An 18183-nucleotide genomic window follows, 5' to 3' on the forward strand; every position below is an offset into this window, starting at 1 on the left:
GGAAGCTTCGCCACGACGGCCCGCTTATTTACAAAGTCCGAGGCGTCAAAGACTCCTTCCCGTCGCCCCATTGTTGTGCCGGATCAAGAAAACGTCCGAGGCGCCGGCTTCTTTTCGTGTTTACGATTCAGCCGGACGACAAACCCGCAGTCGGCCCTTAAAATAAAAAGGGAGGACAAAGAAGAATAACGGTGCTCCTCCAGCACGAGACGGCGCCGAGACGCCGCTGACCTTTACAGTGTTGGATGGCAATTACACGCCGCGTGATTCAGACGCACCTGGCAGCTACGGCGCCGTGTTATGAAATACCGGAGACGCCGCCTCCCTGCCGGGATACCGCAATTAATTATCGGAGAGATAACGTCCCGTGGCCAGTCGGCGTGAAGCTGGCGACCTAAAAGCCACACTCGCTCAATCACTCAGGCTTTTGAGCGGCCGGAAGAGAAGACGGTAGAATCGGGCAATGTCGCCGCTTAGTTTTGCTCTGCTATCTATCCCATAATAAGTCCGTCCGGGTGTTGTGCACGGCTCCGATCGCAACAGCGACGACTTCGCGCAAAAAGGAAAAGAGCTCAAATAATGAATCCCTGGAGTCAGAAAAGCCTGGAAAGTCCGGGCTTGTGGCAGCTAGCGTGTGCTAGCTTGTGCTATTAAAATTGAACTCGCCCACGACTCCGATGCTCCGTCATCATTCCCTCCCCGGGAAAAACGACCCGGCAATGACTGAATCTCGAGCTGAGCGTTTTAAGCCGCACCGATTTCAACGACAGGTTGCAGTATAATCATAATTTATCCTTTATTAATCTCCAAAGACGACCCTCTGCCTCCTGCGCCACATCGCCTCTCGTAGAGGCTCTGATGACTCCTGTATTTTCTGCACCGGATTATAAGGCGCACCTTCGATGAATGGCCTATTCAAAAAAAAAAGAATTCATATATAAGGCGCACTGCATTATAAGGCACATAGAATAGAAGGTGGGGTTGCGTTATGCATCCACTACATGGAGCTGCGCTAAAGGGAATGTCAACAAAACAGTCAGATAAGTCGGTCAAACTTTTATTCTGACAACTCCGATCAGTCCCAAAACAAGTTAGTGCAATCACAACGCAATACCGTACGTACCGGTAGCTCTTATTTACAACTCCATTTGTTGCAATTCAAAGCGTTTTATAAAACGAAAGCACCAAGAAAGACCGCCTCTAAATTCATTGATGTTAAGTTAGCGGTGTGTCCGCTAACTGTAGCCATCTCCCTTTGTTCCCTCAGTCAACGTGTCAGATTTGACAGGCCGGATTTTAAAGAATATCGCTTTTTTCAGTCTACAGATGTGAACAAGAGGGTGAACGCTTGCGTGTCTGTTTGTGACTGACCGGCGGTGAACTTTGCCTCTCACAACGCCAGCATCCCCTGGTGCAGGAGAAGCAGTTTCGACAACGGATGAACGAGTGAATGATTGACAGCCGACCAATCCGGATTAAACGCTGTTTCGGGTCCCAACGACAGCCGGGAGTAGCCGGATCACAACGCTGATGTTTGGAAAAGTAAATAAATAAATGAGTGAGCGGCGTCTGTGATAGACCGGTCTGACTTCACAAACGAGACGAAGGGAATTTGTCAAACTTCCTGTTTGCCCATCGCGGCTATCACGATTACCGTCCATTACGATGATTTGTTTTGATCCAAAGCTTTCAAGTTCTGAGCGAATGCAAAAAAAAAAAAATGTTTGCACAAATTAGACTGTTCAGAAAATACCCCGCTGTTATGTTTTTTTTTTTTCTCTCTGCAGCGGCAACAGTTGTTTACTCACACTCCTTTTTTTTTTTTTTTTTTTTTTATTCTTTGTTTCCGTAAAGTGGCGTTAGCCTGCCGTTCCCGGACGGATTTGCATCCCGCAGCTCAGATGAGGTTGCGATTATCCCGGATTTTTCACGTTTCTGCCCCTCACAGATAATGCCGCAGCGGGTCCACGTGGCTTCGGATGAGGAGGGAATCACGTCCCGGGCTTTTAGCCGTCGTCTGGGCTGTGAGAACAAACACGGCCTTGACTTACCGGACTTGAAATAAATAAATAAAGCGACCAGGATTGTGAACATTCTTGCGGAGTTCAGAGGAAACGCTCCCGGCAAGAGAAAAAAAAAATAAAAAATAAATACAAAGTGGCCACTCCAAGGGAATATTAATATGATCTCTGTGTCTGGGCGTCTCGGGAGAGTCTTTTCCAGAAAGGAGAGGAGGCTCGGCAGGTAACACGGCGGAGCGAGTCAAAGCGGGAAGGAGCACTTACTCATGTTTTATTCACAATAACGTCCTTTTCCTCCCGCCGCCACCTGAGCGACGCCTTTCCCTCGGAGACGTCGGTCGCGGGTGTGACTACCCCTTGTTTTTTCTCTCGATTTTTAGACTCCGCCGGCGATGCAAAGTGATGCGTCCGCTAAGCATCTAATTTCGTCGTCAAAACCGGGGGAGAGGGGAGCGAAAATCGAGGTCGGAGTCACAAAACCGTCTGACGCCGAACTCCTCCCGTCCCCGAGGGGACGTCTTTTAATTCAAAGTGAGCCCACGGCCCGCAGGTGGAGGAGTGATTGTGAGTTAGCGCACTTTCCAGGAGTGCGTGCCGGAGGGATGGCTGCCAAATGGCCTGGAAGCTACGCGGGGAAATGCTAATGGCGCCGCGCGTCTGCCGCGGTTGTAAATGAGCGTCTGTTCGCGAGCGTGTCCGCTGACGGCTCCTGTCCGCTCCGCCGCGAACGGACGGATGAGTTCATCCGCCGCGATTTGCATTTAAAAAGCGAGAGAGGCGGCGACGGTGATGGGAAATATATTTACGAGGGAAGCCGGCAGTAAACGTCGTGTTCCGAAAGGTCGGGCGGAGGTCGGCGGGGAGTTCCGGGTGAGACAAAAGGGCGTTTCGGATCGTAAAGCGCTTCGCGTCCTTCGTTGTCATCACTGGAAACGAAGGCGACGGTTAGCGCTGACGGCAAGTACGTCTTTGCTCCGATTCCGAAACCCGCGTGGAGTTTCCACGTTCCTCCGGGTTCCTCCTGCAGGCCAAAAACACAGGGATGTGAATGAAATCCTGCATAGGGAAAAGGAAAAATTTCATAACAGCTACACTACAATTTTTCCTTTTATCATACTATTGTGCACCCCTTACCTCACTTGTTACTAAGACACTTATAGTTTTATCACTTGTTTACTAAGACACTTTATACACTGCTCAAAAAAATAAAGGGAACACTTAAAAAACACATCCTCGATCTAAATGAATGAAATATTCTTATGAAATACTTTGCTCTTTACACAGTTGAATGTGCTGACAACAAAATCCCACAAAAATGAGCAATGGAAATCAATTGTATCAACCCATGGAGGTCTGGATTAGGAATCACACTCAAAATTAAAGTGTAAAAACAAACTCCAGGCTGATCCAACTTTGATGTAATGTCCTTAAAACAAGTCAAAATGAATCTGTGTTGCTTCCTGAGTGGACACTATGATTTCACACAAGTGTGATTGACTTGGAGTTACATTGTGTTGTTCAAGTGTTCCCTTTATTTTTTTGAGCAGTATAGTTTCACTGAGACACTTTATAGTTTATAGTTTATTTTTATTTCTAATTCTGCCTTTTTCTTTTTATTATTTATTACTGTTATATTTTCTGTAACTCTGGCACAACAATTTCCTTCGGGATTAATAAAGTTGTTCTTATCTTATCTTATCTTATCTTATCTTATCTTATCTTATCTTATCTTATCTTATCTTATTTATGTTGAAAAATGAATGAGTGAATGAAAGGAGACCTGATGATCCTCAACATCCTGCGAATCGCATTTTCAGAGCAACACTAGCGGGAAATAATTCCATAAATCGAGCGGAGATCCGTCCCATCTGCTGTCGAAAGATACTCGGGACATTTGGTGTTTACTTCTGCATGTGTGTGTGTGTGTGTGTGTGTGTGTTTCTTCTTTCCCCCCAATTAAAACAACCCTCACGATAGCGGGCTGAGCTTCGGGTGTCGAGGCCTGAAAAGTCATTTTACTAATTGGGCTGAGAAGATAAGTGTGACTCGACCCGCGGCCTGGAAGAGAAACAGAAGTGCATTTTTATTTTTCTCATCTGCGCCGCTGGAGTTGGGGGATTTCTTCCGCCCCCCCCCAAAAAAAAGCCGGATTCTTCATTTAATTTATTTGTATGAGATCGTCTTTAAGGTGTGTGTTTTGCCCGCGTCTCTCCAACTGGCGTTGTTTTGCAAAAAAAAAAAGGAACGGGGAGAAAAAGAAAAGCTATTTTCTCTCGCCGTCACTCGGCGCCGCGACAGGCCGCCGCTGAAAATGTCAAACCGTTATATAGCTGTCACCTCCGAGTGAGTAATGAGGAAGATGATGTTGCTCACCGCCCAAACACACGGCGGTGGAGGCACGCGGGGCTTTTTTTTTTTTTTTATGATTTGTCGCATCTTTCCACCGACGCCGGTCCGGCTGACACTTGCGTCCCGGCCAATTAGCCCGGGTTCGGCGGGACGCGGTAATTGGGCGCCGCTTTTGAATGGTTGTTTTCCCGCGATCGAAGCTGAGAGCCTGTCCTTGCAGGATGAACCAGGCGCCGACCGAGGGGTTCGAGCAGGACGTGGGCGCCAGGACCACCCATCACCTCATGTACCCCGAGAGCGCCATCGACCTGGACAACCACACCAGCCTGGTGCTCATCCCGTTCAAAACCATGGACCTTCAGTGGATCATCAGCGCCCTGACGACGGGAACCATCAACTAGTGAGTCTTCCGAGGGTTCGGCTTCCGGCTCCTGTCGTGCACTTTTATTCCATTCCGATAAGAATAAGAGCGTTATCCTGCAACCGGTGAAATTCAGATACAATCTGCATCAAGGTATTGGCGCCATATTTGTAGTTCTATTCTCTTCTGTGTCTCAAATAATCCCAAAAATATGAATAACTACTCATATTTCCTGATAGCTTCTAGCACAGAGCTGATGGTTAGCTTGTCGTGGCACCTAGCTCCAGCTAGCATGCTAATTCATGCTAACGAAGGCCCCCCGCCAAGTTTACATGGACAATAAGATAAAACAGACTTTATTAAAATTTCTTTTGTCATAGCAGTGTAACAGTTATACTATCAATAAATATGAATACAATGATCCCTCACTATAACGCGGTTTACTTTTCACGGTTTCGCTACTTCCTGGATTTGCGTCGTGCTTTGTGTTCTGCATTCTGATTGGCTAAAAAGTCACTCCGCTTCTTCTCTACCTGTGCGTCAATAACGTTGCAGTTTAATACGTACACGTACGTAAAACAGCTTGCCAAATTTACATTATGCAAATTCTCTTGCAAATTCGAGTTTCTCTAAAACCCATAATGTTGACAAAACGCTCCGGACAGACAATTATCTGCCATTATCTATGGCAGATAAAGTTAAACTTCTGGACATGCTAAGGGAAGCTAAAAGCTATGCGGCTGTAGGTCGGCATGACGGAATTAATGGATCTTACGTTCGTTCCATAAAGAAGGAAGAAAAAAACATAAGTACGACAGCAGCAATGTATAATAGAGTTTTTAATTGTATAATAATTGTAAAAAAAAAATAAACGTTACTACTTCACGGATTTTGCCTATCACGGGCTCTTTTTGGAACGTAACCCCCGCGAAAAACAAGGGTATCTGTATAAATATAAAGAGAGAGACAATTAGAATATGACAAAAGACATCCGCAAATAAATCAACCGCAGAGAGAATAACAACAACATCAAGGATAAGAATGGACAAGAGAATGGAGGAAGAAACAGTAATGGTAAAAATAAACTACCAAAACAACAACAACAACAAGGGTAGGAACATAAACAGAGTAGCAATAGCAATGGAAAAAAATAAACAAAAATAAGCTGGATGCGAACGGGCCGAGACAAACAAGGATAAAAATAAGCAACAGAGTTAGTGAGGCTCGACTCTAGTTTGATTTCCTGCAACTTCTTGCGCCGCTATTTGCTTTTTGTGAATAAGTCCCGTAGGCAGCGTGTTTTTTTTTCCCCAAACATCAGACACGTCTTTACAAGAATCCCCAGCCATTAGCGCGTCTTTTTACGTCTCGCCCTCGTCGCCAACGCTTCTCTCCATCAACCGCGCAGACTTCGCATCGCTTTCCGATCACACACCGGCCCTCGGCGTCCGCGGAGGCCTCGACGGCGAGCTTGTTGCCGTAGCGTTCGAGTTTTTTAAGCGGCGCCGTTGCTCTCCCGCCCGCCGCCTCTGTGATTGATGAGAGCCTGCGCTCGAATCCATCAGTGTGTTTTTCTTGCCGTGACAACATAACGGCGGCCCGTTCACTGATTCATCGGCTCGCCGTTAACGTCCGACGGCGCGTCGCCGTAGCCGTCGGCTGTCAGGCGGGGATAATCCTCCTCCATAATTCACCTCCGGCTCCTTCCCCCGCTGACCGGCGATCATCGGCTCGATAGCCGGACATCGCATTAGCGCTACGAGCGCGCCGCCAATTAAGACCCGAGTCTGTAACTCAGCGGGCGCCGGCGCGGTCGATGGCGGAAAGATGCGTAAATCCAAACAAATGTTTCCCGTTAAACGCGCCGATGTCACGCCGCTCTGCCAGGGCGATCATTCTGCGTCATTAAATTTCATTTTACTGCCACTAATGTCAGCGCTCACCCAACAGCCATTAGATCTTAACTGGGACTTGTGAATTGTTTTATGGCATTTTGGTTTCCCCCCCCCGGCGACGTTAAATGAAATAAAACGGGGCGCCAGAATCGCCCGAGCGCGACACATCACATGACTCCGCTCGGGAGGAAACGCCGGGGCTCGCGCCACGGGTCGGACGGTCGTTCCGCTGGCTGGTTCTTCGGGCCCTTCGGTCGTCTTCTGCTCTTTATTTCCATTTCCTCTGAGTTTTTCATCGGCGCCGCCGACGCCGTCGCCGCCATCGGAGACACTTTTCATAAGTTAACAGCGCATGACCTCGCAGCCCTTCGACGCAACCCCCTCTGGACGTGCAGCTTCGCCGGTTGACGGCGGTGGCGGAAAGACTCCCCCATCCCCACTGAAGACCGCCACATACGTGCACGGTTCTTAACGTGCGCAATCCGTCAAACCGTTGGCGTTAGCGTTCGCAAATTTTGACTGACGTCCGCTTCTTGTCGGCAGCACCTACATCCCGGTGAGGTCCAGGATCAGGGCCAACAAGGACAAGGTCAGTGTGAGGACAGACATGCACGTGAGGGTGTTACGTGCACTACTCCTGCTACTACTACTACTATGATAATGAAGTAACGAGTTTATGTTTCTTGTGAGTTGTAGTTTATTGGAGTAGCTTTGACTGTTGACATTGCAATGAAGATTGGACGGATGGACAGACGGACGGATGGATGGACGGACGATAGATGATGGATGGACGGATGGACAGATGGATGAATGGATGAACAGATGGACGTATGGACGGACGGACGGATGACAGATGAAGGATGGATGAATGGATGAATGGACTGATGACAGATGATGGAGGGACGGACGGACGGATGGATGGATGGACGGACGATAGATAATGGATGGAGGGATGAATGGACTGGTGTATGGACGGACGGATGGATTGATAGACGGAGAATAGATGATGGATGGATGGATGGACAGATGGACGGACGGACCGATTATGGATGGATGGACGGACGGATGGATGGATGGATGGATGGATGGATGGACTGATGGATGGATGGACAGATGTACTGATGACCGATGATGGACAGATGGACTGACGATAGATGATGGAGGGACGGACGGACGGACGGATGGATGGATGGATGGATGGACGGACGATAGATAATGGATGGAGGGATGGATGGACGGACGATAGATGATTGATGAACGGATTGATGGATGGACAGATGGACGAATGGATGTATGAATGACTCTTCATCCCTGCTCTCCAGGTGCTGATCTACAACCCGACCTTCTTCAAGTACGTGTACGAGTCTTGGCTGGAGGGTCACGGCCGTTACCCGTCCACCGGCTTCCTCAGCCTGCTGCTCGCCGTGCACATCTGCGACCAGGTGACGCACACCTTCTTCATCCTCCCATCACCATCCCTCTCCAACCATCGCCCTCCTTCTGTACCTTCACGTAGGCGGTTGAAGTTCTCGTTTGGTATCTGAAGCCCTCGTCCTCCTGCAGGTCAACGTGTTCGGATTCGGCGCCGACCAGTACGGGAACTGGCACCACTACTGGGAGGAGAACCACCTGGCCGGGGCGTTCCGCTACACCGGCGTCCACGACGGCGACTACGAGTACAACGTCACCCTTCTTCTGGCCGACAGGCACAAGATCCAGATGTTCAGGGGCAGATGATGACGACCGAAGTGGTACCTTCACCCCAAAAACAAACAAACGGGGCCCACCGGGAGGATCTGTCACACAACCAGACTCCAGGAGGACCACGCCAAAACCACCTTCTCCCAACCGGACGCCAGAAACACCAACCACCTCGCAATCTGATTTAGGAGGATCGTCCCTCAACCTCTCGCCCCGAAGCCGCCAATATGCCGATCGCCCGTCTTCTCCCTCATTGTTATTTATGACGGAGAGTCACATGTGCAAGTGGCGGCGGCGAGGACACTCTCATCCCGGCTTTTAATGGACCGACACATCGACGGCGCTGTAAATATCACCCGACTGTAAACATTTTTATCTCACGAACAGCTCCGGTGACAACGAAAGGAGAATCGTAAAACCTCGTCCCTTCAGGAAAACCAACCTCAGGACCCGGAAATGTCACGGACACGAGGCGTGACGTCACAGGAAGTGGACGTCGGGCGTCGAGGGGGGTTGGAAAATGACCTAAAACTTTATTTTCATGAAAGCCGGCCAGAACCTGCCGTTTAAATCACAGAGAATATCGTTAAAGATAACTGTAAGCGGACATCGAAGATCTTTTTTTTTTTTTTCTTTCAAGCATCACCCGGTCGTTTTACTGCAATTATTACTGACTTGAAGGACCGGCGGCGTTTTGGGATTTGGAAATGTGATGATAATAACAGTGTTATACAGCCTATAAAAGGGGTGCCTTATCTCTCCCATCTAATCCTGCACGGTTTTAATGATAAACGAATGCCAAGTGCCTTTTTTGAAGACTGATTCTCGCCGCCATTTTTCATTTTCCCAGCATTCAGCTTGTCATCGGTCGCCGTCGCACCTCTGAGGGATTCGGCGCCATCATGCGTGTCGGGCCTGTCGGCGTCTGCAGCCCTGTGGATTTAAGAAGAGAAAACTTCTTTTCTTTTTTTTTTTTTTTTTTAGCAATAAATCCCGAGTTCGGAGCTGAACTCGTCATGAAAGTCTGACAAGTGTGTGTGTGTGTGTGTGTGTGTGTGTGTGTGTGTGTCAGGAGGAGAACTTGGCGGCGCCCGGCTGAAGTTTTTGCTTCACGTGCCTTGAAACACAATGGGACGTTTGCCCTGTCAGTGGGTTTTCCTTTTGATTAGAAGAGCCGACGAAATGGTGTTTGTCGAATTAAACACCTGTCCGTCACCTGGTGTGTGTGTGTGTGTGTGTGTGTGTGTGTGTGTGTGTGTGTGTGCGTGTGCGTGTGTGTTCTGCAGGAGAGGCTGACACCCAGTGGACGACAGCATGTACACACACTCACCTGCCATTGAGTAACTCATTGAATAAAAGCTGTTTAAAAAAAAAGTTTTTTTTTTAACTCCTTTTCCATCTGATGCTCACACGCGCGTGCACATGCACTTGCACGTGCACATACTTTGCATCATCCAGTGGCTCGAAGTGGAAATGCATGTTGGGGTTTGAGTCGCCTTCATTCCAAGTAATGCATCCCAGAGTTTGGCCGGTCAAAGGAAGGCTGTGATACTCTTATAAAAAAATTATAAATAATAATCCACTAACACACTCTTTCGCAACACTGAAAAGAAAAAAGTCCCTTAAAGTGCGTGGGCTTAATGGATTTTTGATCGTTGACGAGGACTGTTAGCAAGAATAGTATTCTAAAATTACAGCGCTCTCCAGGATCGCATCAGTGTAAAGGGCTTCGTCTCCATGGCGACGGCTCTGTCCCGGCAGGGGGCACGATTGATTCATAACGTGTGACGATGAATTATAAAAGCGTTATTTCACAAAATAAACGACTGGTAAAACTCCCTTAATTTTAGGTAAAGATATCAGCACAGGAAAATCAAAATGACGTGAATATAATTGTCTTGTTAAAAAAGACTTTTATCCCCAATTTGTTTTCATTGAAACAGTCACACGTCACACATTCATATGAAAGTAAAACTAATTGTAAAATTAGGTGAAAGTTCCTTTTTATATCATGTTATTACGTTTTGTTTTTAATATGGCTTTGTGATCAAACCTGAAGTTCAGAATGAAGAAGGATCAAAATCCTTGAATCAACATAATTATTGATTAATATTATTATTGATGTGTTCTAGTTTTTCTCAACAAATATATATATATTCATAAATATTAATTCCTATTATTCAATCATTCCCGTCTCCACTCTCTAGTTTTAACCAAAAAAATAATAATAATTGAAGATAAAAATTGATGTTGACGCGCACCGGGACGGTTGCGTCACCGTGGTGTGACGTCACGACCCGAACCCGGAAGTTCGAGGCTTCGGTTCGGACCTGCCCCTGAGAGAGTAAGGTGAGTTTTCTGAATTTAGTTAATGATAAAAATAAAAAAATTAAAAAAGGGGTGTCGATGTCAAGCGTATGTGTGTGTGTTAGTTTGTGTCTGTGTGTGTGTTTATTTCCGTATATATGCGTGGCCAATGTAAGTTTTGTTTCCTAGGAATGTGACGGATCCGGATTCTCGCCCGATTCAGCTGCGCAGTAACGTGACTGTACTCCAAACGCTGGTAAGAAATATGTTTTAATGTAATTTTACAAACAGCTAATGTTAATGTAGAGAAATTGTTTCATCTAGCGTGTAAATCGAATAAAGTCGTACCCGTAGCGCCCTGACAGCCGTGTTCACTGACTAACTTTCAGTTTCGTTTCACGTTCGAGACTTCAATTGAAAACCAGGGTAAATAAAACTATACTACGATGTACTTTTTCTCGTGTAAACAAATGATATTTATGTCTTTATGGCAAGAAAATGTCGCTCCCACACCTGTATATACATGTCTTATCCTACTTATTTCATTGAAATTTCGTAATCCAGTGAAAGTTTTGGGAGTGAAGTTCATCCCGGTTTAAGGCCATTAATAAGAATTATGATAAATTAGAAATGTTTTTTGGGGGGAGCGATATAATCAGTAAAGTACAGCCCTGAAGCTGATTCAAACTTCTGAATTAATTTTATGCTGATTCTTGATAAATATCTCATAATATGGGTTTGAATGACGTCTCAACATAATCGCTTTCTTGCTTCTTTTGTTCCCGGAGGTGTTTAATGTTGTGACGCAGAAACGCCTCAGTTCTTATATTTTTTTCTCTTTTCCCCCCAGGATGTAAAAGCTGTGGACGCCGCTGGAGTCTGAGGGCGAAGGATGGCGGCCGGAGGCGCGGCGGGACGCTCGCTGGAGAAGAAGGACCATCGGGCCCTGCAGGAGTTCCAAGATGCAGAAAGCAAGTGGACAATTGACGACTTTCTGCGTTTATCTGTCAAAGAAGGCCGCGCCACAGAAATATCGCAAAAAGATACTTAAATATTCCAGGACACGTCTATTTATTTAATGTTTGATTCCTTATTTGTCAGTTGAAGAGTTGGCTGCAGAAGAGGGGGTTAGATGGAGGCAGATGATTGGCTGTGGAGATCCCTGAAGGGAGCAAGAAAGAAGAAGATAATAATTATCTGCTGATTTTGAGTTATTTCTCCTCAAGGATTTATATATTCACGATTTTAATTTAATCAAAACTTCCAATCACAACAAGGATTTTTAATGACATTTTTTTGCCTTGATTTTTTTTTTTTTTTTTTTTTTTTTTTTTTTTGTCAAAACTTGACTTGATTTTCTTCCCTTGAAAGAAAAAAATCAAATCCGGTTACTATGAGAAGAATCGACCATGACCTGGATGACTGAGAACCTCCAGACATGCTTACAGAATTTTAATAATCTTCTCATTTCGAAGGTTGATAATGATAATGATAAATCCCCAGACGGCAACCGACAAACTAAAAAAAAAACAACAATCGTAACGTGCACATCTTCCCGTTCCTTCCCCCCCGAGCAGCTAGGGCGCGGGTGCTTTCGAGGAGCCCCACCGTCATCCGGAGCGCGGAGCCGAGCGTCAGGAGGCCGGCCGAGGCGGCCCGCCGTCTGCTGCTCCTCCGCGGCGTCAACCCCGTGACCAGCATCGAGATGATCGAGCTGTTTGTCGAGCACGTGTTCGGCTTCGAGCCTCCCGACTACACCCTGCACCGCTCCCCGGGCAGAGACCTGGTCCTCCTCCAGCTCAAACGGCCCGTCTCGGAAGGTGGGAGGAACCGGCGATCCGTGATCTCCGTCGGGTTCGAACTCGGGTCGTAACCAGGAGTCCTCTCTTCTCCAGATCTGCAAACCTTCCAAGCGGGGTTCTCCAGGCGGACGCTGGACGGGTCCCGGATCACCGTCGAACCGGTCCGGCGAACCGTCTCCGTCCTGGTGGAGAACCTGCGTCCGAGAACCTGCACCGACTCTCTGGCCCTCTACTTCGAGATCAGGCACGACCATCGGGTGAAGGAGGTCACCATGACGTCGGAGGGCGCGGCCAGGGTCTCCTTCGTCCACCCCGAGGGTGAGTGTGCGGAGAAGCGACCGGAGTTGAAATCACACACCGATGAGGAGAGATCCTGAGGGAGTTGTGTTTGTTGCGAGCAGCTGCGGGCATCGTGCTGGGCGGCAAGCACACGCTGGACGGCGCCGAGCTGGCGGTGAAGCCGGACTTCAGCTCCCTGCAGCCGACGGACGCCGCGGCGTCGCCGGGCCCCGAGGGAAACCGGGAGGCGCCCGACGAAGGGCGCGTGGACGCCACCGTCTCCAACTACTCCGCCCGCTTTTCCAAGACCCTCTTCACCCTGCGTCCAGAAGAAGCTAATTTCCTGATGCGCCCCGAGGTGAGGGAACACCTCCTCCAGGTTGCAGACGCAAAGGGATTTCCCTGTTCCTACGCCGTGTCCGGCTGCAACGTGGCGGTGACGGCGGCGGCGCAGGACACGGCGGATCAGGCGCGAAGCTTCCTGGAGTCTCAGCTGCGGAGCTTCGACGTGGAGCTGGACGCGGCGCAGCAGAGCGCGCTGAACTCCAAGGAGTGGGCCGAGTTCCTGCAGACGCTGGCGTTCGCCTCGGTGTCGGAGCGCCGGGGAGTCATCAGCGTGCTGACCTTGAGAGGGAGGGAGGAGGAGAAGACGGACGCCATCTTGGGCGTCCTCACGCCGGCCGTCGACGAGGCCCTCGTCGCCATGGAGCCCGGAGTCCTGAGGTACGTCCAGATCCACTGTCATCAGCTGCTGGCCGACATGGATCAGGTGTCCATCTTTCCGGTGGAGGCCGAGGACGTCTGCGGGTTAAAGGTGTGTGTTCAGAATCTGCAGGAAAAAAAACAACAAAAAAACGCTCCGACCGGCGTCATCATACTGAAGAAAAACACAGCTTTATCCGACCGTGTGATTTGGCAGATCCACGGTCCGGCTACCGCTTGCCTGATGGCCAAGGAAGTCCTCCAAGGCGTCGTCTCTTCCGTCGTCACCAAGGTCATCACGGTAAGCGTGCCGGGGATCTCACGCTTCTTGGAGGAGAACGAGTGCAGGAGCATCATGACGGAGATGAAGGACAAGTTCCAGGTGTACATCAGCGTGGAGTATGTCCCCTGGAAGCCGCCGCCACACGAGGTAATCCCTCTCCTGAGCACCGGTGGATTGTATTAGGAAGTGTGTGTGTGTTTGTGTGTGTGTGTGTGTGTGTGTGTGTGTGTGTGTGTGTTCCAGCCCAAGGACCGTATTTATTCTCCAATATCAAATCAAAACACTTCAACTTCTCTGGAGTTAGCATGAAACGGGACACTTCACATAGATGCTTGCTAGCATGGAAGAGGCACCTGTTAGCTTTACGCTAAGACTCAGTACAACGGTAAAAAAAATGTTTTTAGTCTCTTATTTCATACATGAATCCACCAGGCAAGTGTGTGGGCTGCAGCCCAAATTATCAAATCAAAATGCATTTTATTTAATTTTCCCCACATTCAATATATTTGCCTTGCGCGTCACAACAAATCCACACCCTCTCAAAATGTAGGTTGACTTCCGGGCGTTTTTGCTACTTCATATCGCTGGAATGTGACTATTATATGATTCCATCAACCTCTCGGACAAAGCCTGTAGTCACAAAACATACTTAAACATCTCCCCCTTTCCTCTCTTAGAATTTAAGTCTGTTAACTTGAAGAAACGCCACTTAGATAACAGAATTACCGCTAACTCTGGGGTTAGCATGGACACTTACTAGCATCACATAGATGCTTGCTATTATGGGAGACGCTCGTTAGCCTTATTCTGAGACTCAGTACAACGGCAAAAAGCTGTTTTTGTCCCTTATTTCATAAATGAATCCACCAGGCGAGTGTTTGAAATCTTATGGTTATAAACCCACGGAGCAGGCGGCTAGTTTAGTCCTCATCCAGCTCAAGCACAATATTATACGTTTGTGTAAAATATTTGTTTACTGTACAATTTCTTTCGGTGTCAAAAAAAGCCTTGGAATAAAATGCGTTGTTCTAATTATTATTATTATTATTGTTGTTGTTGTTATTATTATTATGTCCATGAGTAAAGGGTTCCCTGTCAGATCTGGTGCAACAGTGACATCTAGTGGTGGTTAGTGGTATTGCAACATTTGTGGCTGATAGATTTTTGTTTGTTGTTTTTTTTTTTTTTCAATTTTCCCACAGGCTGTTTTTTAAACCCTCTGCACTTTAATCCAAGTCACTTCGTGCCTGTCAATTTCTGTCTGCAGGTTATAATTTGTCCTTACTTGAGAAAACAAGGGAAACTGTGAAGGGTCTTACGCGAAAAACACCGCCCGTGACATTCTCGTGTCGTTCCAGGACCTTTTCGACACCGCGTGGAGGATCGTGTCGCGCAGGAACTTGCCGAAGTTCTCCACAGCAGGTCCCGGTCCATCGTGGGCGGGGCTGAACGGAGCTTTCGATCGAGGTAAACGTCGCTTTCCTCGATTCGTCCAGCTTTTTCCTGCGGCGTCGGCATCAGTATCTCGTCCTCGCAGGGCTTCTGGATCAGGCCGGGAAAATCATCTCCAATGTCGGCGGACAAATGCCGCGACCCTTGTCAGACGCAGGCCCGCTAAGTGACATGGATCTGTACACGGATACGACCGTGACCTCCCCGCCTGACGTGACCCCCAAGGGCCAGACTTCACTGGACGGTCTGGACGAGGAAAGCCAGCTGTCTCTCGCCATCCAGTACTCCATGCAATCGAACCACCGGTCCGTGCAGGAGGACGAGGAGCTGCAGAGAGCCTTGGAGCTGTCCAGGGAGATGGACCGAGGCTCGCGCGGCGGCCGCCGTGCAAACGCCCCCGACGGCATCGGGGGAGGCTGCGTTCGGGACGCCACGGCGCCGGCCAACAGGGTTGACCTGGTGGTGTTCGCGGGCTACAGCTGCGACTTGATCCGCGTGCAGATCGCCTTTTGCAAGAGGGTGGCGCTGAGGAGAGCCGAGGAGTCGGTGGAGTGCGGGAACATGGGGAACCTGAACGAGTTCCACCTGAAGTGCCTGGAGGTGATCGAGAGGAAGCACGCGGTACAAGTTGACATCCGGGGCCGCCTGATCGCCGTTTCGGGCTTCCGGGATTATGTCACGCCGGCGGTGCGCGACGTCAGGCTGCTGCTGGAGAATATCTCCAACACTATGTCGGACCAGGACATCCCGAGGACCGTCCAGTGGGTCTCCGACAGCAGACCCTACTCCCCGGAAGCCACGGTGGTCATCGAAACCGCCTGGAGGAGGAGGCAGGGGAATCTGGACGTTTTGCTGGACCATCAGCCTCACACCATCAGCTTCGAGAGGATGGAGGAACTCTGCATCTCCTCAGGAAGGACCGTGAAGATCTTCAGGAGGTTACTGACCGCGGGGGATTCAGGGCAGGACTTACAAGGTAAAGGCCCGTATGTGCGGAGAAAATTTATAAACGCAAATCACCCAAGTCACTCTTTTAGCCTCCGTACGAGCCTGACAAATTCTCCTTTTCACTCTCGTCCTGATTTGTTCCCGAATCCCGGAAGGACGTGAAGCAAATCCGCCCTTCTCTTCGCCTTCTTTCTGTTTTACCAGTCGCCTAAAGGCGTTTCATTTTGGGTTACGATCAACTCCACGGCCCGACGTGGAGCACTAGCGTCCCAAAGTAGCGGATTTCTATCCAGCGGTAGGAAGCCTCTTGTTCCCTGCCTCCCCTCTGCAGGCTGGATAACACGCAGGCGTAAAAGCTGTGTGTATTTTTACCCACGTTGCGTTACTGCGTCTCCACACATTGCAAATGGATACATCACAACACACCAACAGTGTTGTAATCTCCTTAAAACAATTCAAAATGAATCGGTGTTGTTGAATGAATCACACAAGTGTGATTGACTTGGAGTTACATTGTGTTGTTTAAGTATTCTCTTAATTTTTTTGGAGTAGTATATATATCTATCTTTATTCTTCCAATCGTGAACTCACTGTTCGGGGGTGAAATTGAAAACGGACGTCTCAAGCCCCCCCCCGCTGTTTCCTCTCCAGTCGGAGCACGGCGCCGAAATCTTCCACCCGCTTTCACGCAGTTTTTGGCATCGCTGACTCGGAGGGTAGCGTTCACGTTCCTGCAGGCTGAGGGTTGGTTGGTTGAATCCCCGTTTGCGGTGATTCAACCAACCAACCCTCAGCCTGCAGGAACGTGAACGCTACCCTCCGAGTAGCGCTCTTCAAGCGTAGATTCATATTTTATTTCGCACCCCAGAGGAGGAATACTCGCTGCTGTCCAACCCGCCGGCGGCCACTGAGCTGGGCGCCGCCTCGCAGGAATTCCAGAGCGTGACGAAGGACTTCTACGACAGCATGAAAACACCTCAGCGCGGCATCCGCGTCCTAAAGGTGGAGGAAGATTTTTTTGTTTGTTTTTTCTAGCTGTTAATCCACATGCTATAATAACACCTTCCGGCTCCAGGTGGAGAAGCTGATGAACCGGCTGCTCTTCGACCAGTACAAGCTGAAGAGGGCCAGCGTCCTGCAGCAGTCCTCGCAGCCCACGTTCGAGCGAACGCTCTACCACGGCACCGGCGAGGCCAGCGTGCGGGAGATTTGCGTCCACGGCTTCAACAGGAGCTTCTGCGGGAAGAACGGTGCGTTTCTCTCGCGGATTTCTCCTCTTCGCCGCGATCGGTTCACTCATTACTTCCTGTGTCGCTCCCCGCTCAGCCACCGTCTACGGCCAGGGGGTTTACTTCGCCGTCAACGCCTCGCTGTCGGCCCAGGATCGGTACTCGCCGCCGGACAAAGACGGCCACAAGTATATTTTCGTGGCGAAGGTCCTGACGGGGGATTTCACAAAAGGCAGCAAATTTATGAGGACGGCGCCGCTGAAGGAAAGCGGGGAAATCCCGCTCAGATACGACAGCGTGACGGACAACGTCTCCAGGCCGTCCATGTTTGTCATCTTCAACGACACCCAGGCTTTTCCAGAATATCTCATCACCTGCCAGAACGCCCGCCAATGAGGCGCCGCGCCCGCACTGATCTTGCGGTAACATTTCGGCGGCGCTCACGTCTTTACCGCTCTGGACGCCTCCGTTTTTGAGGTCACCTCAGAGGCCACTGGAGTTTTGTGAGCAAACACGATGGGGCTAAAATGGCTAAAATGCTGAATGGATGACGATTGCTAATGCAAATTGTAAGAATTTAACCGCGAGAGATCAAACAAAAGGTGTAACGTGGATGCCGAGGGGTTCTTTCTCCGTGGGGTTTCCGTCTGCGGGCGTGATTGGAGGGTGAACCGTCTCAAGATCTGGCCGTGTGATTGACAGGCGATCGGGCGATTGATCGATCACCCCGAACCTTTGTAAAGAAATACTGTCAGACAATAAATCAACACCAAAGACGAAGTTTCAATCAGTTATTCACTAAAAATACTCAATGTCCGTTATCTATTAAATTGCATTTGTGTTTTAAATCCTCA

At 49.0% G+C, this 18183-nt stretch overlaps 2 protein-coding genes and 1 long non-coding RNA gene across 4 annotated transcripts in view; all 3 read left to right on the forward strand.

The window, feature by feature from the left end:
• LOC147219710 (CMP-N-acetylneuraminate-beta-galactosamide-alpha-2,3-sialyltransferase 1-like) overlaps positions 1-9680 on the forward strand; it is a 49374-nt gene extending 39694 nt beyond the window's left edge. For both annotated transcript variants that reach the window (XM_086171750.1, XM_086171751.1), the window contains 4 exons: positions 4591-4770; positions 7170-7215; positions 7949-8068; positions 8190-9680. In XM_086171750.1, the coding sequence (XP_086027876.1) occupies positions 4591-4770; positions 7170-7215; positions 7949-8068; positions 8190-8363 (520 nt within the window). In that variant the 3' untranslated portion in view covers positions 8364-9680. The remainder of the gene's footprint in view (positions 1-4590; positions 4771-7169; positions 7216-7948; positions 8069-8189) is intronic.
• A 936-nt stretch (positions 9681-10616) lies between these two features.
• LOC147219711 (uncharacterized) lies at positions 10617-11618 on the forward strand. The gene is made up of 3 exons (XR_015108010.1): positions 10617-10676; positions 10824-10890; positions 11485-11618. It is a non-coding gene; the product is annotated as an uncharacterized LOC147219711 (long non-coding RNA).
• A 310-nt stretch (positions 11619-11928) lies between these two features.
• On the forward strand, positions 11929-18107 carry parp10 (poly(ADP-ribose) polymerase family member 10). The gene is made up of 9 exons (XM_086171330.1): positions 11929-12454; positions 12530-12754; positions 12838-13529; positions 13635-13847; positions 15059-15167; positions 15238-16128; positions 16969-17102; positions 17176-17350; positions 17427-18107. The coding sequence occupies exons 1-9, from the start codon at positions 12340-12342 to the stop codon at positions 17723-17725; spliced, it is 2853 nt and encodes a 950-aa protein (XP_086027456.1). The 5' UTR covers positions 11929-12339; the 3' UTR covers positions 17726-18107.
• Positions 18108-18183: the final 76 nt, after the last annotated feature.

This window comes from Fistularia commersonii, chromosome 24, assembly GCF_037954325.1.
Source record: "Fistularia commersonii isolate RoL2024-O1a breed Wild chromosome 24, RoL_Fcom_v1.0, whole genome shotgun sequence".
NCBI classification, from domain to species: Eukaryota; Metazoa; Chordata; class Actinopteri; order Syngnathiformes; family Fistulariidae; genus Fistularia; species Fistularia commersonii.